Genomic DNA, 22,776 nt, shown 5'->3' on the forward strand with positions numbered 1-22,776 from the left:
CGGCGGGGCGCTAGGACCGCGGGAGGCGGCGCCGAGGCCCGCGAGCAGCCGCCAGGCGGCACAGAGCGGCGCTAGCGGGCGGGCCTCCCGGGCCAATCAAAAGGCCGCGCCCAGGAACCAGAGAGACAAAGCGGTGGGAAGGGCTCGCGGCGGTGCCGTTCTAGCTCTGGAGCGGTGCCCGGGGAAGGTGGACTTTGTGGTCTCCCGTCCTCCTACCGCACCGAGCTGCCCGCGGGGTCTCGGTTGGGCGCGTCCCGCCGCCGGCCCGCGGGGTGCCCCGGCCCGGCCCAGCCGCCGCCTCTCGGGGAGGGCAGGGGCTCGGAGCCCAACGAGGGCCTCCCCGAGCGGGCCGCGGTGCGGTGCGTGGCCTCGGTGCCGTTGGGCCAGGCGTCTTCGGCCCGTCCCGGGGGCTGTTGCGGTCACGGCGCCCGGCCCCCCTTTGGTGGAGGGGACGCGTCCTCGCCCTAGGTAGCGCCGGGAGAGGCGAGCCCGGGCGGCACGCAGGGAGCGAACGTGGGGGGGTTCCTCTGAGCACCCCAAGGAGCGGAGTGTGGGTCAGGAGCACCTAGGTGGGGGAGATAGCAGGAGCCAGGCCTTAGCCGGGGAGGTGGGAGCAGGCCAGGAAGGAAGAGGAGCTGGGAAGCAAGGAGGGAGGAAAGAGAGCTTCTGTGAACGTGTTGCAGAAAGCCAAAGCGAGAGGAGTACCAGGAGCAATCATGGCAGCCACTGACAACTTTTTTGTGTGCCTTCCTATGTCTCTGTAATTGCATTTGGGATTTTTTTTTTTTTTTTTGATTTCTCAAATATGAATAATGTTCAGCAATCACAGTTTGCTACAAGACAGTCTCACAGTCCCTCCTCAATAACTTGTGAAGCTGTGCCGTTTCAGTCAATCCAATGGAGGTGCAGAGCTCTAGCAGTTCCTCAAGTTTTGTGAAAATGGGTGGTCAGCTGGAGAGCAGAGTAGCATTTCTGTGCTTTCTTTGCACAGGAGGCAGCAGTGTGAGCTCAACTGTGTTTTCACGCAGTAGGGAAGCCATGTGAAGACAGGCACAGGAAACTGGCCAGGTAAATTGTTTTAGTCATGGAATTGGTTCTCTTTCCTTGGTAATAATGCTTCTTAAATTTATTAAAGTGTGCCCCCATATATTGGGAAACCATTACAGGCTCAGAGTTTGCAAAACCATGCTCCTGATACAGCAGTCTGCCAGATATCTGAAACTACTCTCTGGGTACCACTGTTTGGACATCTCAGGATGGTATTTTTAGCATGTGTCAAAGGTCTCAGCCTGTATTCTCCATAGGCCACTGATTGGCAGTTCTGCTTTTGGGGCTGCTGAAGTTTTCGGTCCAGTGCTGACTGCTGGGCGGGTCTCCTCTCACAAATGAGAGGGTCAGGAAAGATTTCTGGATGCTCTTCTTTTCCTTGGGTGGAACATTCTTCAATTCTATAGTGTGATCATTTTACTTAAACCAGTGTAGCAAACGTATAGCATGCTGGTGTGGCAGTTCTGGCAATCCATGGCCAGAAACAGTCTCTGCTGCTTTGCCTGAAACCTGAAGGGAATCACCATCCCTTCATAAACAGGACTTGCAGTAGCTACAATACAGTAATACAAGTAGTTGCCATCATCGTAGTGTTATTTATTCATTTGTAGTCTTCTAAGTCTTCCATTTATCTGGGATATCTGTAGCTAGTTTAAAACCAAATTAAAAAACAAAATGGCAATTAAAGAAAGAGACCATGATGTTTATTCTTTTATGTTAATTTTTCAGTTTGGTCCCATGCATGGTCTTTTTGGGAGGTCCTTCTCTAAATGATCTTTATGGAAACTTCTTTCTATATGATTTCAAAATGCAGAAGGATCCAGTTCACAAGTGGGAAAAATACTATAGCTGCTTATGCTATTTGAAAATATCATAGCTAAAATGCATTTGTGGTGTAAATAGGACAACTCTGTCCTATTTACAGAATTATTTATACTGCAAATCCTTTTAGGGAAATGAATCCTATTTCTTTTGAATATTTCTGTGACTTAGCCAACATTTTTAAATGCAATTTAATACAGCTGCTTAATGAGGCTCATACATCACTCACAAAAGCTGGGATAAGTACTGTACTTGTGTGAAGTACTGTGAAAGCTGTGTCTAAAGATGTTGCAGTGTAATCTTGTTTTTTCCTCTCCCCAAGAATTTAAATTGTTAGGTGTAGACAGATAACTGATTCAAAGTTGTGTCTTCCATTCAGCATAGTTTTACTATGTATTATTGATAGAGTGTATGGCATATGGCAGAGGGGAAAGGGAGCGTAAGTCACTGAGCTGAATTCCTGTGTGGATTACAAATGCCAGTTCATGAGATGATTATCTGGTTAGTAGTAAATCTGGATCCATCACTACTTGGCTGTTTTTAATAATTAACTGATTATTACAAAAGACAAGTATTTTGATATTTGATTATGTTACAGAAGTACACTATTCCTTTGGTATAAAAGCTTCTTGAATTGTCTAAATGCTTTGCACGAGGCCAGCAACTATCTAGGAGACAAAGATATTTATGCTAGTGTAAAGTGTGACCTTCAGTATTTCTTTGATGTTCATTTATTTCCCAAATAAATACATGGCCATTAATAAACATGATTTCTCAGTTTCTTTGAAATTACAGTCACAAATCATGGTAAACATGGGGTGGGGGGAAATTCTCTTTTACTACAAGTTTGCTGTGTCGCAGCCTAAAGGTCTAATCTTGAAAAGCATCCGTAGTCTTAAAAGCTCCTCTGTTGATGGTAGGAAGAATTTGAATTTCTGTGGGGCTGTCTATGGTTTGCCTTTCATAGAGGAAAAGGAATTTCTATTTATTAATTACATAAAAGACATTAAAGTCTATTTCAGTGCAAATAAGCTGTATGTGAGCTTACATTGTTTTTAGGATATTGATAAAATATTAATAGGTTTGCCATAATTTTAAAACATTTTGATAAAATATTTATAGGTTGTTGTGACCCGTGTGGTGCTACAAATATGCTCATATAACATTCATGTAGGTAAATTGGTACTTAACCAGTAGAGTAAGGCTCCCCAGATTTATTGTGAAATCCATGTAGATAAGTATGTACATTTGATTGTTTGGACTCTAAATGGGTATACCTAAGAAATGAATCTTCAGAGGCTTCTCAAAAATTATTTCTTTGATGCTCTGCCAGGCCAAACAGGTTGTAAGTAACAAAACTGTGACAAATTGCTAGAGTGGTTTCGCTTTATAAGAATGCTGCTTTGATTTTAATAATGAAGAACATTATTAATATTAAACTTCTTTGCCTCCCTATGCCTATTGCTTTCTATACCAAGTTAAATGTGACTAGTGAGAACAAAAATAGCAAATSTTGATTAAGTTTTATCTAGTGTGAGTGTGATCTGGCAGTCACCAAGGATCATATTTTCAGGTGGTCTTTTGCCGTCTGTCCGGGCCCCTCTGAAAGGCGGATCTGAACAGGTCAGAGTACTCTTAGGACAGCACCTCAACCTGCAATGCATCCAGTCCCTTCACTAGCCCAAGCTTTATAGCAACATTCTGCACAGGCCTGTGCAGGCAGTGAGGAGAGACCCTATAGCCGCGCTTGTGAATAGCCCTGTTTTTTCAGCCTCTGTTCCTAAATGATACTACATTTTTTTCCTAACTCCTTATGTAAGGCACTTTCATGCTCGTCTGAATAAGCTACTACTTTCATGCTCTTATCCTTTGTAATCCCCTATCATCTCTCCCACCCCCTTGATCCCCAGTTCTAAATCCATTCTCRTTGGCCTTGCCTTCCCCAAATCTCCTGCCAGTCCTTTTCTTCCCCATTTTCTTAGGCAGGAGTAGCAGAGACTCGTGCTAGCCAGTGAGGTGTCCGTAGACACCTGCTCACTTGACTGCGCTGCAAGGAGCTTGAGGTAACGTTCATAAACTAGCCGATAAGAAAGAACAGGCGATGTGTGAGCAAAGCAGTTGCTGCTGAAACGTAACTACAGGGATGGTCAGCAAGGCAACGATGCTTCCTGCCTCCTTCCTTCCACCAAAAACGATGTGCCTCAATAATAGCATTTGAAAGCAAGAGGTATTTCCTTCTGTCCAGGTTTGCTACTGGCTTTTTCTGTGCTTGGCTGGGTTTCTGTCTGTAACCAGCTGCTCCAGCTTGGCAGCAACAACCCTTCCCTGTGACAAAGGGAGAAAAGTGGAGGGAGGCATTAATTCTGTTTTTCTTTTTTTTTTTAATCTGTTTAAAGTACCTGAGAGAAAGATAAAGCAGAGGTTGTTATTCATAATCTTGTGCAAATTATATAAATATATGCACTAGTTCCCAACCTGTTAGCATGTTGTATTATCAACGTGCTATTGCCACATGGGTTACGTAGGGACCATGACAAAAATCTATTAATTCTCCTCAGTTATTTCATGCATGACTTGTGTAATGCTTCCTGATTTTGTACAGGTTCCAGATGTTGCAGGATAGACGTAGATAAAATTAAACAACTGATAGTCAGCCAGTCATCATTCTTTCATACTTTCAGGTAATTAACATGTGTATGTTGATAGATTTAAACACTCCTCAGAAACCTTTGTATTATATTTCACTTGGAACTGGAAATGGAAAATCTTCAAAATGTCAGTTTAGCTGTTTATATTGCCAAGTTAGACCAAACAAGTTACATGTTGCTTATCTGTAAGAGTCTTTYGACTGAGATCTGGTTAATTTAACTCCTATCTGCTTTGCAAGCAGTGTTCTGAGAGATATCCAACAATTTTGTCAGTGACTACAGGAGGCAAGGGCAGTTATCTCACCATGCAGACCATTCTGTTCCCCTAGCTTTCCAAAGTGCGCTTAGTGTCCAACGTCATCCATTTTGATCTAAATGTACTTCATCAGCTTTGTAGTCCTTTAACACTACTTCTGTCTCCTAGTTGTGTGAGAAGAAACATCTTTTTTCCAGTCAACAAAGTAGAAAGGCAAAGAAAAGTGGTTTTCATTCTCTTTCATTTTTACTAATTGAAATCAACGTTTCATTCCAGGCCACTCTAAAACTAAATATTTCACTTCTCAGCTCTGTTTGAGGAAAAAGGAAAGAGAGAGAGGGGGACTGTGAGGGCAGAGTCCTTTTTCATTTTGGAGACCGGTAGTTCAGACATCCCTGGACTATGAAAGAACTGATTTTGTTTTCCCCTTAGCGATGGACTGGAGCCAGCAGCTCCCAGAAGACCTCTTTAACCACTGAGTTTTGGTGGTTCTCCAGTGGATGATCTTGCTGCTGCCACCACTGTTGTCCGTAGCTGACTCATTTTTCTCTGTACTCTTCTCTCCACTTCGCATAAAAGTTGTCATCTTTTTTTGTCTGCCAACTTCAGCTACCAGCATTCAACAGTTCTACATTTCATTTGTTTCTTCTTTAAACTATGCTTCTAGGTTTTGAATTGTGTTTATTCCCCTCGTCCCCTAAAAAACCCATTTGCTTTAGTTCCCAAACAAACTCCACAATCGAAAATTTCCTGTGTTGGTAACAAAACTTTTATAAGCCAGTAGCTCACAAAAACTCCTCGGGTGCCAGTCATGTTTTCTGAACCTAGGGTAGTCTGTAATTTCTAAACACTGTGACTGGTTTAACCTCTGCTGAAGAACTTACTTTAGTCTAGAGAAAAACCTGAGGCTAGTTTAGGCTGACAGGTATGGAAAATCTAATAATACAGATTTAAAACAACATTACTGCAAACTTGGACGGATGAAAAGAATGGTAGAATGAAGAGCACTTTTAACAGTAGAGTGAATGTTAGTAAAATAAGAGCTCTGTTATGCCCTATTAACGGATGCTGTGATGGAAACAGCTTTCCACTGAGAGTTTCATTATGTTAGAAGGTGGTGGCAGTAATGTGAAAAACTTGCTGTCATCCTAGCTCTGTGTATATTGTCCTCATGTGGAGAGTACTCAAAGGTAAAATAGAATTTTAATCAATGATTTACAAAGGGAGTTCTTTGATCCTTCATGTTTCTGTTGAAATATAGGTTGATCGTTTTAAAATAAAGTATGACTGGCTCTTCAAAAGCATATCAGGAAATCTGATTTAATAACTGCTCTTCATGGTGCTCAAGTCTGCTTTCCAGTTAATTCATTGACAAAGTTGGAAGGACCTTACTCTCTAGTCCTTGTGTTGTATTTACTTTGCAGTTTTTGTTTTCTGTAAGATAACAATTTAACAGCTATCTTTCAATACATGATCAAATTGTCTTTAAAATAGTGGGTTTTGTGTGACTATTGTGAAGCACCTTGGCTTGGATGTTTTGAAATGAGCACCAGTTCTCTGAAAATCAGCCCCTTCAGTAGAGCTAAAATAGATATGCAAAATAAACAGAGAAAAGAGGAGGGCAGAAGAGAGGCAGATTAAGGGTGAAGAATTATTTGCTGTAATCTGGCCAAAGGAAGGGAATTTCATGAGCTGGATTGCTCTTTGCCCTTCCCACATGGAGAGCAGCTTTTATCAGGGTCAAGGGTGGACTTTTATTATTTATTATTTGTATATAATAAATCCTCACTAGAAGAATGTATCTACAGGCATATCTTAACTATCCTATTAAAGTACAAAATGAAGAGTGGGGCTGTATCTAAAGCCCTGAGAAACTACAGTTATTGCCACAGAAGGAATAATGTTCACAAGGACTGTGGTAGGGGACAGCTCCCTTCAGGAGGTAACTCAGAGTCCGTAGGAGTTTGGCTGCACTGTGTGGCTGTGGTTTCTGGATGCTTCTGCCTTTGCTTTTCTTGCAACAGAAAATTAATTATTAGACTTCAATTTAGTGAATTTTTCCTGTACAGTTTAAACATTTGGAGGTAGGAAAAGCTCTTCACTTTTTTTGTTAAACCTTTCTTGAATTGTTTATTATTGAGTATATTCCCTTTCTTTTTGCATGTTAATCCCCTCTGCCCTGATTTCATATGTAATATTCAATTCTGGGTTTGCATTTAGAGAGAATATTTTTTTATGGCTTACAAGCCAAGAAGTAGTGAAAAGAATAGTAAGAAGAGTTAGGAGGTTCTTGGAAATATCATTTTCCATTTGTACTGCATAAATTCACCAATTCTGAATAAACAAATGTGAGATTCATAATAAGGTGTGTGCCAGACTTCTCATCCTGGCCCACAGTCTTATTTTCAGCTTGGAAATGTCAAGATATTAGGAAATACAATGCAAAATTTCATGATATCTTCAATAACATCTTGAAATTTGCACTGATATTTTAAAATAATGTAGCTGATCATCATCTCTTTCTCTCTTTTTTCTCTATAGTGTTGATTACAACAATCATCAATGCTGTGTCTGCCAGAAAGATAAAGTTCAGGTTCAATCTAGAATTCTTGTTTGTGGTGGAGAAACCGAAGTCTTCAAATACCAGACTTGCACATGCAAAAGGTGAAGGGCACCATGGATGCCCTGTTAGACCGTTAGAAATCGAAGTGCCTTCTTATAATTTATGATTTACATCCTTTTTAAATATGGAAAATCTGGTTTAAGCAGTGATTAAGTAAAATTTTAAAATAACCTATTTGCTCCAGGATGCATGAGATGCAAAGTATCAAGAAGCAGCTGGCAGGTGTAACACACAAGTGAGGAAATCTGGGGAGCAGAGTTTAATTTCCTTCTGCACTGGCCCCAGCAGCTGTTTGCCTCTCCTCAGCTTTCCTCATGATGTGTCAAGGCTAAGAGCACGAATTGCTAAACTTAGCTGTTGGTCAATCGTTTCATCTTGTGCTGTGCCTGATCATAACAACGTTATTTCTAACTGTGCCCTGGGCTCCTTCACCAAGATATGCACCCAATCTGTGCACGCATACCTCRTGGGAGCTGGCAGAGAAACTGTCTGCATCTACCTCTGACTTTTGCACTAAACAGCTGGAATTACTCAAGGCCGAGGGGAATTACATACATGGATGCAAAGAGAATTAGCCTTTTAAATATCGTCGAATTATTGCACAGGCAGCTTCATACCATTCATTCCCACAGCCTGATGCCAGCTCTGATACCTGGTGCTGCAGAGACATCAGCACTATAGCCTTACTCATGCACCCCAGTACTGTGGGACAACGAGCCATGAATATAGATTATCGTTGTGTTTTGTTGAAACTCAGATCTTTCTCTTCTTTTGTCTTGGGAACAAATTTAGCCTTAAGGTATTGCTACTTTCCAAAGTAGATGAAAATCCACATTCTTATGCTTTCCTTTGGGCTCTCCTGATCAAATCTGAAAAAAACAAAATACTTTTGTTGTTCGTGAATTTATACTTTATTCTGTTGTTATTTTGCTACATTGTGCTGATGCGTGATAAATGCTTCATGGAAAACCAAAAAAATACACACTCTTTGACTTTGAGAAATTGCATCTGAACATAAGATATGCTTGAAGAAGTGAGAGCAGTAGCAAAAGGGAAAAGACAGAAATGTAGCAAGATGGTTTTGTTACAGATCATTAGATTTTATTCACGATTTTAGYTAGATTTTATGGATAGGATTTGTCTCACTGCATTTTAGCTGCTTAAAATACAGGCAACCAAGGAACTGGGATGCCCATAACCAAAAGAAAGTGGGAAATTTCTCCAAAGACTGATTTATTTCTTTAAGGTAGGTTTTGAAAGCAGGTGGGAGGACAGGCCCTCTGGGAGTCACTGTCTTTCTCCACTGACACTAAAGGAAGCCTGGATAATTCATTTAAATTATACAGTTATTTTTCACATGTCAAGAATAATCCCATGCTCAAGTAATTTTATTTCTCATCAAAATTTTACATAAAACAATTATTTTTAACTTTTTTTTACATTTTCCGCAAATTCATTAAAAGAAAAAAAATTCAAGTTTTCACTTTTTTGTTTTGGAGTTTGAGGAGTTTTCTTTTTTAGCCAGAATCCTCCCTGATATTGACAAAAGGTGAAAAATTCTGTTTGCTCAGAGACGTTTTTATTTAACACATTCATCAGAYGATCTTCTTATGGTCTTAGGAAGAAAGCAACTACCTGCAAGGCCGGGTGCTGCCTGCCCAGMCACTTTGGGGCCATGTTGTTAACAGTGGTTGGTGCTTCCCCTAAGATGCACTTGGCTTTTTAAAAAWGGCTTGGGTCACCACTTTGGGGCTTTAGTAAGAGCTAAACTGGCTGAAACTTCCAACCTGCCAGTGAGGGTGAAAGCTCACAAAATACTGATAGAGTGGTTTTAAAGCACAGAGCTCTGCCTTTACTCATTTTCTCTTTCCTCACGGCTGGTTGGTGTCTATGTATATATATGTGTGTACATAWATATATATATATATATAYACTGAAGTATATACATATACACATTCTTGGGCCTAAGAATGACAACCCATGGACCTGCGATGACTTGAAAAATCATGCACTGGTGCTGTCTACCCTCCAGCCAGTGGTGGGACGAGTGATGCATTATAAATCCAGATCCTTTTACCAGTGGAGAGATTAAAGAAGCAAGAAAGAGGTTTCTTAATCCCTGCCTCGAGCAGTTTAAAACCTTCTTGTTTGGGACCCTACAATAAATCAAAACACAGAACTTGCTATATTCTGCAAATAAATCTTTCTTGTGATTCATTTCTCACATAACTTCTCTGTAACAAAATCTGATTTCTTTACCAAATATGCTAATAAAACATCAAACATTTTATACTTTAGTAACATCGTCATGATAATACTTTTCTCGGTTATATACCATTCATTCATCGTGCACARTGTAAGCAATGTGTGGTACACAATATAAGCATCCTTCTTACACAAAAAGTAGAATTAACACCTTAATTTATCATTTTATTTCTTTTTATTTCCTAAAATTGAAACCCATTAAGTATAAACCATCTGTACAACAATAAATCATGTATGAATGCAAACCAAATACAGATTAAATTACCCTGAAAAAGAGTCTCCCCCAAGTAATTTCCACATGCACTTGAGGAAAATAATTTCCAAAGTATATGAATTACTTCTACTATTAATTGAATAATCATAGTAACAGCAGAGGACATTTAGTGTTAAATGTTATGACAGTACTAAAGAGAATGTGTCTGTTTTATCTCTGAAAGAGTAGGAACTACTAAAAGAAAAGCAGTCATTAGCTTATAAAACATATTTTGTACATTTAGAAAACTTTCTATTTGAGGATGTGATAATACTTTACATGAATCATGAATTAAGACTTACAAGCAGTTGTAGGAGAACTGATACACAAATAGATGAAAACTAAAAATGTCAGAGGTAGCTCTGCACGTTGGGTGTTTGAGAAGCCGGTGTGTCGGAGGCGGCCTGCTGTTCTCCAAACTGGAGTGGGCCCTCTCCGAGCACCTYGGGCAATTGCGGCGTTTTTCCCGGGAATACAGTTTACCCCTCAGACCATCCTTCCACTTATTTGCAGCGTGGGGGTATGAATACAAGAAGCTTGCGCTGAAATTCAAAGCTACCGCTGWAGTGGTATCATCCTTAGCTTTAAATTGAAAAAAAAACAGTGTTCACAGCAGCGGCCCAGAGCTTGAGCTATTTYGAAGCTACCTCGGTACGTCCACATGGGCTTTGATCACCCCTTTCAGCTAGGCATATTTACAGTCATCTCAAAACCAAAATCAGGCCTTTCGCATAGTTTGCACATCTGTTACAAGAGCATGTTTCTCTTATAACTACCCTAACTTTATTCAGTTAAACCACTGATRCTAACCTTTAATGTTAATTAGATAGAAATACTTCAACCTTTCGGTGCAAAATGGAACAATTAAACAGTTATTTAATGAAACAACAATTAATGTTTTTTTTTCTTTTTGCCAGCATTTTAAGTATCCCAGCCTCCTTTTTCAAACCTTTTTCAAAAGTTTATGAACTTTTTCTGCCATGAATTTGCCTGTCACAATTTTCTTCTCCTGCATGTATTTGCTAATGCCGAAAGTGCCAGTAGAATGACTTCACAAATCAASCCTTTGGCAGGTTGCAGGCCAGGTCTCATTCGCACCTCCACCTTGATGCCTGAGGCAAAGCACTAGCTTTTTCAGCTGAAGCGCACAGGTATGTCTTTACTTGCTCCCCTCGTTTTGTCGTATTCACTTCTAGAAGACACACTTGGTYGTCCGAAGTACAGGTAAGACCTCTTCAGTATTTCAATTTCCTGCAGTTGAATTAAAATATTTTGGTTTTATTAATCACTGTTTATCCGTTAAAATGAAATGTTTAAAGAATATCATTGGTATCAAAGATAACAGGGTTAGATAGGATAGTGACTGGGACATGTAACTAGCAAAATGGATAAATTACTCTGGATAAGTGGATACTTATATTTTACTATAATGCTGTCGCAATGCTTGCAGTTAAAATCAGCTCTGAGTCTATCCGTTACTCCAATATAGTGTAAAATTTAAAGTCCCGTTCAGCAGGAAAAGGTTTCCTCGGTTGTGCCTTGGACTTTGGATCTGCTGCCAGCTCTCCGTGTCACTGGGGAGCAGAGGCAGAGCTGCACCGCTCCTCGCCTGCTTCCCCCAGCAGCATGCCAGCTTCTTCGGGGCTCTTGCAAATTCAAGGAATTTAAATAGTGCAAAAGGCTGGTGGCTTTTTATAGCTTTCCCTAACTAGGATTGCTGAAATAGCCATGTAGGTATGGCTATTGTATGTATGTACCGAATGCATCGGCGTGAGCCAAACCTATGTGGAGCCTGTAAAATCTTGAATACATCAAATGCCTTCACCTATGTGAATAGCTCCCCCTGCTYTGACACCCTGGGGTAATGCAACTAGTTCTTCCTTCTCCAACACCATGGGGCATTTGTAGCAGGATGAGGGCGCCGAGGACCCAAAGGTGGCCCATCCAGCTGTGTTTTGGGGGCTCTGGCTGTTGGGGAATGGGGTGGCAGGATGCTGGGTCACCCCTTATATCCGCAGCTCCCTTCTGTTTTTCCCACAGACCCTCTGTGTTGGCAAGTCTTATTTTCCTCTGTGTGGGTAGTAAGAGGAAAGACTTGGAGTAAATGCCACAATGAACCTCCCTTTGATTTCAGCTGAGTTCTCCTCCCTAAAAATCTTTAGCATTGATTTTAGCATTCTTCTGCACAGCACTTAAAAGATACAGTTATATAACCTCGTCTCTGCCAAGTCCTAAATCCATAACACCAAATTTCAGGCTTTTGCCTACGGTATCTATATTAGGAGCTCAGGCTCTGTTTTAAGTCAATGAAAAGAAACAAGAACCTCCAGAAAATTAGTCAGCTCTCTGCATACAAACAGCTCTGCCCAATCTAGTTAGTGTTAAAAAGGTTATATTCAAATACTACAAATATTTTTGCTGATAGCATTTTGTTTTTATTTTAACCCAAGTGTGAATATTTTTTTTCTTTTTCTCCAAAATCAGTTCTGAGATATCCCTTGCTTTGATCTAGTTTTCAATGATGAAAGTTCTATCGTGAGAAATTTTTTCTAGATGAAAATCAAAGCCAGGCTTTTCTTTTAATCTTTATATTATGGTTCTGTCTCTTTACTAAAAGATACCTCTGAGTAAGCCTCTGTGCACAAGTCCCTCGATAAGGCAGGGCACTGAGTGACCCACCAGTTCTCTTACAGCGATACCAGTTAGAGTTTCACACYGAAGCATGAGGCTTGAGCTGTCCATTCTTCTACACCTCAGTAAGTACAAATGTTACATTTATACAAGCTAATGTTGAAATACTATCATGCGATTCACATGTCTTTCCAAGATTTCATTAGAGCGCTTCTTTTACGTAAAGTATTRATAGTGATTCCTTGTTCCACAATCCCCTGTCCAGGAGTCTGATATGAAACCTTTGAATACAAAGAAAAAGATACCCATGGTAACTGAGTTTGGATCAGGCCGTAAAAGGGGCAATGTATATCTGCTAACAGCCAATAAGCGTGGATCTGGAAAATAAGAAAGGASAAGTTAACCAAGCATATACATTGCTTTATACTTGGAGGATCAAGCTTCACTGATTGTCCAAAGTACAGCCTGAACCATAAATTGAAATCTGGCTGTTGCTGCAGTTCCTACAAATATCTTCATAAACACTACATATTTAYGACTGTAATTGCATTAATGTTTCTAGTGTTCCTGGGGATCTTCATGTATTGATTTTACTTTTTTAACTTTGTAAAGCAAGTTGAGCCAAGCAATGCAAAACAGATAAAGCCTCCAAGGTACCCATTCCTGTTCAGGGTTTCAGGACAGAACTTGTTCAAAAGGACAAGCCCTGCAAGGGAAGTCTTAAAATAATAGAAAAAAAGTCATTTCAGGCAAAAAAAAAAAAAAAAAAGAGCTCGCAAGCTCGCAATTATTCACTGAATTCTGAATGATATTCTTTAATTACTAATGTCTATTCCATGGTTCTTTATGGAGGGTTCTGAAACCACACCACGAGGTTCATTTCAGATCAGTATATAATGTGAGGGAGCCTTGACTCTGATCTTGATCTCAGTTATACCAAAATAAGCTTGAAGAACTCAGGAGAACTCAGCAGAATGCGATCAGCATCTGCCTCTGCTTGTGAAGGTAATCATAATGCCCATGATTCTGCTGCGGTAGCGCTGGGTATATCAGGATAGGAAGCATGATAAATTATTACTCCTAGCAGAATGGCATGTTTACTGCACAAAGAAGTGCTGAGGATTAAAGTCTTAGGACAAATTTGCAATATGCCAGCTATTATGTTTTTCTAATGATTTTGTAGCAGGTGTGTTCATTAGTGAAGCTCTTCAAATTCTGCCAAATGATTTTATTAAGGACAAAAGAAATGTAGGACAAAGGATGATTTATTTTTCCATTGATGTTAGAATGTAACTGATTTTCTCTGGAGAATACTGATGACTATATGAATGTATACGAGTCTTTGATCTTTTGCGCTCAGTGCTGTTAAGACCGCAGTATGCACAGGATGCTTGTGATGCTGGTTCTTGCCACCCGGCCATTGGAGACCTCCTCCTGGGTCGCAGCAAGCAGCTAACTGCCTCGTCAACTTGCGGGATGAATGGCCCTCAGAAGTACTGCATCGTAGGCTATCTCGAGGTTGGTTTATTCTTCTCCTTTTTCTAATAAACTAAACTTTGCTTACTAAGAATATTCTCATCTATAAAAAGAAATGGCCCAGACTAGGACGTTTCTATTGGAGTTGTTTGAATAATCATCAGACGGTGTGAAATAAGCCTGGTGGAAGTCTACATCGTKTTGCAGCACAGATGGAGTTTGACAGTAAACAACAATCAGCCTTCAAAGTGATGCGTAGTTTCTCAAGAGAGAGGAACACCAGCGAGACACAAATGAGCACAGGGACTTTACTCTGAAAGTCRTTTTCCTGCTCAGAGGCCTCAAAGATAAGGACCACGGTTTGCATGTGTATTATTAGTGTTTGGCAGGACGAGTGTGGTGCTGGAGGCATAGGCACTGTCTTGCCCAGCCTTCGCTGGCGGACACTTCCCACATTGTGCTGAGACCTGAGGCAGCTTGCTAGAGATTCACACCTCATCTGCTCATGTTGTTTGATCTAAAATGAGACCTATGCTGACAAAAGCAGAAAGTTGTCTCTGGCAGAGGGAAAACCTTGCAGTATGCTGCACAGGACTGGTGGCCGCTTCTCCCCTTCCCTCTTCATTCTCTCTTGAGGCTGGTGACTTCCCTCCCATTTCCAAACTGGATAAGTGAAGCTGGAAATACTTCCATAAGCGGTGGCCCTGGGGCCTCCACAGAAGTCCTGTGATGATTCCCTCACCGGCAATGGGGGACCAGGCAGCTTGGGTTGGGAGCACCAGTTCCCAAACATACAGGCTGCACCCATGGGCCTTGTTGGCCATCAGACAGATCCATCTCACACCCTGGCCGCCAAGCAAGGAGGGGGATGCCTGTCAGGGCTCTGCGGGTCCAGCCAACGTGCAGAAACACCAGCAGAGAGAGAGGGGAATTCCCCTTCCTCAAGTCCTGGAGGACTTGGCTGTTTTGCGCTAATAAATTATGCAAGTAGAAATATTTTTTCCTAAATACCAGCTGTATGCTGAGTAGGAAGTTAATAAAATACTGCTTATTTTATAAGCAATTGAAAATAATTTCTTGTGACACATTTACAGTTTAATGCTCTGAGTACTGAGGTGGTACTGAGCTCTGGATGGAGTTACTCATGGCAAATACATTTTTCTGCAAAATTTAAATGCTTCTTTCCTCTTCCCAAATAGCCTATGAACCACTCTTCAGCTTTTGCAGTTCTCCTCCCACATTGTTTGAATAAATGGGACTCCAACACTTACTCATAAGCCATGCTCTGAGTGTAGGCACTGCTTGGGATACAGGGGCCATCTCAGGGACATCACGTTTCTCACCCTTAGCTGAATGATTGACTTTTTTTTTTTTTTGTAATGGGAGATGAAAGAGTAATAGATAATTAATATTTTTACTTGCGTATACTTATCCTTTGAGCTATGTGAATACAGTAAAGAAAATGAACATCTGCTCCTGAGATAATCCRTGTGATTTAATGCTGCTTCAGTTAGCTTGGCCCCTCTGGTGACTATCTCTCGAAGAAGATGAGAGTTACAATTTCTGCTGCTTTACAGCTCTCTAGAGGTTTAGAGCTCTAGCATAAACCTTTATAGAGGTTTATGCTCTGGCAGTTTGATGTGCTACACTAGCTCCCTGTATACGTGTGTGTGTAACTTACAGTCTATTAGAAAGTCCCACTGAAACCAACTCTTTTTCTCCCCAGCACATTCTTGAGTGCTTTCCTAGAGGGAGGCCAGGAGGCTTGGCATCTTACAAAGTCAAGTTCTTTCCCCTAAAATTCCATRTCAGGCATTGTGACAAGAGCAAACCTTACTTGTGAAAGTATGYGTTAGCGAACATGGCGAGCTGCCAAAAATCAGGACTTGGTTAGGAAGTTTTGTTGAAAATTCAGGTTGAAAAATCAAGAGTTCAGCTTCTCTGTGTTTGGGAAGAAACACCATAATTATTTTCCCTCTTATTTAGAATAACGTGTCCATTTGTTTCTAAACACATTCAGTGGATTTTAGTCCTATGTTTGGATTAATTACTTACATATGTTCTGAAAGGAAGACAAAGAAAACTCAGTATTGAAGAGAGTATAAAGCTGCACACATCAGAGAGAAATAGAATCCGGCAGATTTGCATTGCATGGACATGTATAAGCTTGTCATTTGGGGCGCAAAAAGTTTTTTACTGTGCAACCTGAAACATAAATTGAATGAGTGTCATATTGTATGTGTCTATATAAACCTGAGAGTGGGTGTGCACAGTCCTGCCAAACTGCTTAGATAATTTGAGCTCTCCTTACTCCTAGCAGAATGGCATGTTTACTGCACAAAAAAGTGCTGAGGATTAAAGTTTTAGGAAAAAATTGCAATATGCTAGCTATTATGTTTTTCTAATGATTTAGTAGCAGGTGCATTCATTAGTGAAGCTCCTCTCGCTGTTGGCTTTTTGAGGGGTTCTGCTATCTTGAGGGTCTTGTGCAAACTAGCATTTTAACCTGTTTCTCTGACATCTCTTTATCTGTAAAGAGATCAGATACCTCATCTGGATGTTCTTTCTTGTTGGCTATMGCCAAAACAAGATTCTTACTGTTCTGCTCTGAGATTTTTTCTTTTAATCGTTTTAGTTGTATTTAATCGTATTGCCATGGTACCTGCCAGAACTTGGGCATCACCTTTGGCTTCTGCTTCTCCATAGGTCCTCACAGCCAGACTGTGCCCACAACTTGTAGATCTCTCCGTGTAGCCTGTAGGAGTGGCAGCTGTTCGTGTCCACACATCTGCCTTCCCAGTTGCAGCATTTGGCTTCCCCGGGGCACTGTCRGGGGCAATCACACTCCATTTGTACTCGTTCTCAGTGTCTGAGCCTGGATGATTTTCCAGCCTGGCATTTTAACCTTGTCACCTCTCCTTACGTCTTCCAGTCATTCCTCCTTCCTTATCACCTCAAACATGGACTACAGGCCTTCGCTTTCAAAGCCCTGTTGGGATATTGGCTRATCATGCCACCTTCATCATCTGCCTGATACATTTTCAAACAAACCCCATCACACTGCTAATGTCCACAGAGCAACCTAACTTAAAAGTAAGCTTCACTTTTAAGCATCTCCCATTCCACCATGCCTACAAGAGGCATCGGCAGTGGCTGGAGTGATGGTGTCAGGCAAGATCACCTACTTGCATTATATCTACGTCTAGTTTTTCTTCCATTTATGCTGTGGTCTGCTTGGTGCTCCCAGCCAGGTCTCTGAGGCACCATGGTGACACAGATAAGGAGAATGTGCAAAAGAGAGAGTGAAAAAAAATGTRTACATGATTTAGTAAATGTTCCTTTCCAGGGCTTCCTCGAATCTTGAAAGAGCAATTCATCCCTCATACCCACTCTGCTATTTCCTTCCATTCTCTGACTAAAAGTTTCTGCAGCTTTAGAAGACGTGAATAAAAACTTAACTTTTGAAAAATATTTTTTTTCCTGAGAAACTGTTTCAAAAGAAACCTTCTGACGGCTCGAACCAGAATCAGCACCTCGGTAATATCATTTCTTTGTTCTTACTAAGATTCCGTCTTCACAGCAGAAAACGCGTGGTTTTTGTGTGGTGCCTGAGGCAAGCCAAGGTCCTGTCATGCCAGCCCTTATTGTATGCGTGCGTTCTTTGCGCGCATAATGAATTTGTTGAACTCAGTCAGAGATGTCCTTATATATATAAAAACCTGAGTGATTAAAAGCAGAGGCACCATAAGCAACACAACAGGTTCCAATCTTGCAATCAAATACGTATGTGTATATCTACCAGATCTTCAGAGAACAGACCAAATTCATCTTTTATCCTGCTTATTTTGTTTTCTAGGCTGAACAGAAGTGCTTTCTTTGTGATTCCAGACACCCATACAATTCCTACACACAGCACAACAGCCACATGATTGAAAATGTTATCACAACTTTTGAGCCTGATAGGAAAAAAAAGTGGTGGCAGTCAGAAAACGGTAAGTTTCTTTGAAAAAAGATGTTACTGCATCTGGTTTGATTCACTTATATAATCTTTATTCACTACTATCCCTTCATAAAAAGATGAGACAAAACTGCCCATCTTCTTTGATTCTGTAGATGGAATAGATATTTAGAGTGATTTAAACCTGTTCTTTTGTATTAGTAGAGGAATTCAGAAATTCTATTTATGTACAGAAAAATTTTAAGTGCAATACCTCCAACAGCTGAACAGAGGATCTGTGCCAGTAGGCATGTTTTTTTTCATGAAGTATCTTCTTTTCAATGAAATGTGATTTTTGACAAAAGGTATCTATGCCTACAGATGCATAGTGACAAGTGTCTGTAAAACACAGATGTCTATTAAAGCCTATAGTGTCAAACACTGACACTTCAGGAAATGCTTACATAAAGCCTGACTATCCTTATGTGCTAATTTTGTCATAAATTTCCTTTCCCTAAATTGGTTCTTCACCAATATCGGTTTATATATCTTTACATCTTCTTTATGAAGGAAAGTGAGGAGGAATGGTATTTTACTCTATCCTTATTTTACATATCATGAATATGTGAAAATATTTTACTAGTGGGAAATTAAGACATAKAAAAACTAAGATGATTTGTAGTTTWATACACTGATTATTTAATTAGATATCCAACTAGAAATTCATAAGCCTTGTTTTTTCAGGGGGTTACATCAAAGAACTGTCACCAGTGCTGACACTGTCAATAAAGCTGTGGGCCAGCTGTAAGAGGGCCCTGTCTTGCTCTTTTAGCTTTCCGCTGGGATGAGGTCTCACAAAATAGCTGTGTCAGCAGGAGCTCTGGTGTGGTGAACGCAGACGTAAACACTGGGGATATCACCTGATACTCTACAGAAAATGTGTGAATTGTGGGGGTTTTTTCCATAGTTGTTACAATTTTGGAAAATGCCTGATGCAATGGCCCTGCTCAAGACAAATTTCAAGTCTAGATTTGGCAGTGTAGATATGTTTAAYAGATCTGTTTAACAGGAAGAAAACCCACTTTTTATTAGCATCGTTCTTAAAAGTGAGGAAACACTTCGGATGCAATTAAAAAAATATCTAACTGGATACAGGAAGGCACAAACCCAGAACCTTACCATCACCATCTGTTGCGGTCTGAATGACATGAACCGGACCTTGAAACATCCTGTGCAACCTCAGTGACACGCGGCATTGCAGGGTCCCACTAGGACACACGCAGAGTGTCTCATTGCCCTGGAGAGGGGGAGTGGGAGAGCGGGGTCCAGCCAGATGCCGGTTTTGTGCTCGCAGGAATCCCTAAAGGTTCCTGCTGCTGGAGGAAAAAAGGCATCATTACATGCCCCACTGAAAAGCTGTCTCAGCAACTTCTCCAATATTCTCTTCATTACATTTTCACTGTCTTTTCAGGCATTGACCATGTCAGCATTAGATTGGACCTAGAAACTGTATTCCAGTTCAGCCACCTCATCCTGACTTTTAAGGTAATGTTATATGCACATATGTAACCTGAGCTTTCATTTAATTTTATACACTAATTATTTAATCACTGGAATAGATTGCTTAGAGAGGCTGTGGAGTCTCTCTCTTTAGAGGTTTGTAAGAACAGGTTAGATAAACACCTGTCAAGAATGGTTAAGTTATAGATGATCCTGCCTTGGGGGAGTTAGATAGGTTGAATAGTTTCCTCTTCATGTGCCTTCTGATCTTATTTTCTACACATCTGAAAATTAGAATTGTAAAAAAAAATAAATTGCAAAATTAAATTCTCAAAATTTAGGAAAAGGCAGAATTGAGGATACTCGTTCAAATATAATTCTGTTTTCTCCTGCATATCTATTATGATCTGGATGGTTACAAGTTTTTCACTACAAAATCCCTATTTTGTTATGATAAACTTCCTTACTGAAAACTGAGCTTATATTTATGAGGAACATAGCTGTTCCCTTTTGCTGAGAGGGCTCAGCTGGGGAATCCTGCTTTTTATGTGCTTGAGATGGCCTATTTCAGAGACTCGTGGAAACAGCACAGTAACTTCCTGATGCACCTACGAGCATCGAAACACAGAATTTTAATTCGCAGCTGTGGTATCCCCCACGCAGCAATGTCAGTACAACAGCCTCTGAGATTTGGTATCAATGCTGGGTTAAGGACTTCTTAAAATAATGTTTCTTATAGACATTTCGGCCTGCAGCGATGCTGGTTGAGCGCTCCACAGATTTTGGTCGGACCTGGAAAGCATTTAGGTATTTTGCCCAAGACTGTGCAGCTTCTTTTCCCAACATCTCTTCTGGTCCAGCAAAAGCTGTGGGAGACATCATCTGTGATTCAAGATATTCTGACATCGAGCCCTCCACTGAAGGCGAGGTATTGCCAGATATCTGTGCTCTATGAATTCAGACCATACATGGATATTCTTCTGTAGCTGAGGGGCTCTGTTCTGTGTCTGTTAGATCCACTTAGATGTTTTGAGACATGAATTGTTATTGACTTTACTAACTGAGTAAGAGGGAAAGAAAACCACTGCATTTAACCTGCAGTTTCACATCCAAACTAACTTGTAAAACAACTTGTACGAAACCTTCTAGTGTTTTTTCTTGGATTCCAAACTCATGCAAAAGTCCCCCCTTACAAGAAATCTTGGCTCCCCATCAACTTCTGCTGCTATGGCAAGGGTTTGTCCTTGATCCCTTTGGTGGGAGCCAGCTGGCCCTGCTCTCTGCATCAGGCTTTTCCTGACACATCACTCCATCAAAGGGTCTTTTTTGCCTCACTTCGAAGCCATACTGGACAGGGTGAGAGCACTTGCTGGATGAAGGCCACAGCCCTGTTTTTCTTTCTRTGGGATCAGTAAAGTGGCATCAGTAATGAGTGGGTCTCAGGTGACAGATTAACAAATATTAATTAATGATGTTTTTATTATTATATTAATATATTAATAATATTAATAAAGTCAAATTCATAAAATATTGTGTGATTTTTAGAGATATATTAAATTTTTTTGCAGGTTGTCTTAAAAGCTTTGGATCCCAGCTTTGAAATAGAAAATCCGTATGTGCCATATATCCAAGGTATGAACAGGCTGGGTTTTCTCCAGAGATATTTTGCTGATGTTGCTTGTTTTGTGTACTGAAAGGGTCAAATGCTCAGCGATGTAAATCAGTAATGCTACAAATTAGGTATATAAAGATCTTAAGTAGACATCTKTGTTAGTGAATAAAATAAGCCAGTCTTATTCTTTGGTCTTGAGGGCAAATGGCACAGCTCACAGCCATAGAAATAAATTATTAATCTTCCTGGCATCAGGGTGGCCTAATCCATACTGCCTTTTAGGACAATCCCAGAGCCATACATGAACCCACCCAGGTGCTGGCAAAATGCAGTTTGGTCCAAGCCAGAACCATGCCAGGGAGGATGCTAATGCTTAAACACCTGTATGCCACCAGCGGGGTCTATTCTCCGGCACCCTGTGGGTTACTGATCTTGAGGAGCTGGACCAGTATCAGACTGTATTAACTGGATTTCTTCAGTATGAGGGAATTTCTGAATGATTTATCCAAGAAAATTTGACTCTGTTTATTTTCAAGCATACAGAATTTAGAGTAGTTTGGGCTCTCAATTTCTTTTCTTTTCTTTCAGAGCTCATTACTATGACAAACCTAAGGATAAATTTTACTAAACTCCACACCCTTGGGGATGCTCTGCTTGGAAGAAGGCACAATGATCCCCTTGAGAAGTATTACTACTCTGTCTATGAAATGGTCGTGCGTGGCAGCTGCTTTTGCAATGGTCACGCCAGCCAGTGTGATCCTATAGAGAGCCTGTGGGGAGATGTTTCCCATCAGTCTGGAATGGTGCGTCATCAAAGTCCTCTCCAACAAGGACAGGCCCTTGCTGGTATTTCGGAGGAAGAGGTGGTGGTGGGGAGCAGAAGGGAGGTCTCTGGTGGTCCTTGGATTGATCATATACAACTTGACATTGTAAAATGTTTCAATACAGCTTCGTCCTTTAAACTCTAGGACAGATTGCTCAGAATTTGTCCCTTTGTTGGCATGAGTGTGGTGTTTCTAAAGTAACTGAGAGGAGATGTGTTGATGATAGCATCAAAATACCAGAGCTGTAATGGTGCAAATATAATGCAGTAAGTAGCTGGTGCTATGCGCAGGCTTGAATGGCTACTCGTTGGGCACATTCCTTCGCTGCAGCTGGATCTGCAGCAGTAAAAGGAGACGTCAGCACAAAGTAAATCTGGCAATGCAAAGCTAGCTTGTGAAAAATAGCTTATTAAAAAAATCAGCAACGTGATCATGAGTTTCTTCCTTGTGGGAACAAGTATTTTTTTTCCCCCTGGAAGATACATATGTCAATATAGAGACGTGAGGAGAGAGACAGAGAAACTAAAAATTTTGTCGGTTGAGGGAGCCAAAGAGCTTTGGATTTCCCTGATTTTGCTGGCATACCACAGGCAGAATATTACTTGAGTGTTTTGACACATGATCATTTTATCATAGTTCAGGAAACACGGGAGGGCTTATAACCATTTTATGAATACAGGTGCAGTCCCTGGAATGCCATAATTTGATTTAGGAGTCCAGCTGGAGGCTCGTGTCCGTTTTGTAGTGTTGAAATTTGCATCAGTAGAGAAAGATTAACCATTTAAAATTTGTTACTTAATGGAGACTAAAGCCATCAGGAACAGAATATTCCTGCAGACATACTAAAAAAAAATTGTTCTAAGATGSAAGACCAGCAAAATC

At 40.7% G+C, this 22,776-nt stretch overlaps 1 protein-coding gene across 1 annotated transcript in view; it reads left to right on the forward strand.

Annotated features, from left to right (window-relative positions):
- Positions 1-12,535: 12,535 nt before the first annotated feature.
- Positions 12,536-22,776, forward strand: part of LAMB4 (laminin subunit beta 4) — a 46,894-nt gene continuing 36,653 nt past the window's right edge. Inside the window, exons 1-7 of the mRNA XM_085297889.1 lie at positions 12,536-12,670; positions 13,906-14,063; positions 17,878-18,013; positions 19,430-19,503; positions 20,198-20,386; positions 21,027-21,090; positions 21,659-21,873. Coding sequence (XP_085154015.1) covers positions 12,637-12,670; positions 13,906-14,063; positions 17,878-18,013; positions 19,430-19,503; positions 20,198-20,386; positions 21,027-21,090; positions 21,659-21,873 — 870 coding nt within the window. The 5' untranslated portion in view covers positions 12,536-12,636. The remainder of the gene's footprint in view (positions 12,671-13,905; positions 14,064-17,877; positions 18,014-19,429; positions 19,504-20,197; positions 20,387-21,026; positions 21,091-21,658; positions 21,874-22,776) is intronic.

The sequence above is a fragment of the Rhea americana genome, unplaced genomic scaffold (assembly GCF_003343005.1).
Source record: "Rhea americana isolate MKP2758 unplaced genomic scaffold, rheAme1 scaffold_1, whole genome shotgun sequence".
In the NCBI taxonomy this organism is placed as follows: domain Eukaryota; kingdom Metazoa; phylum Chordata; class Aves; order Rheiformes; family Rheidae; genus Rhea; species Rhea americana.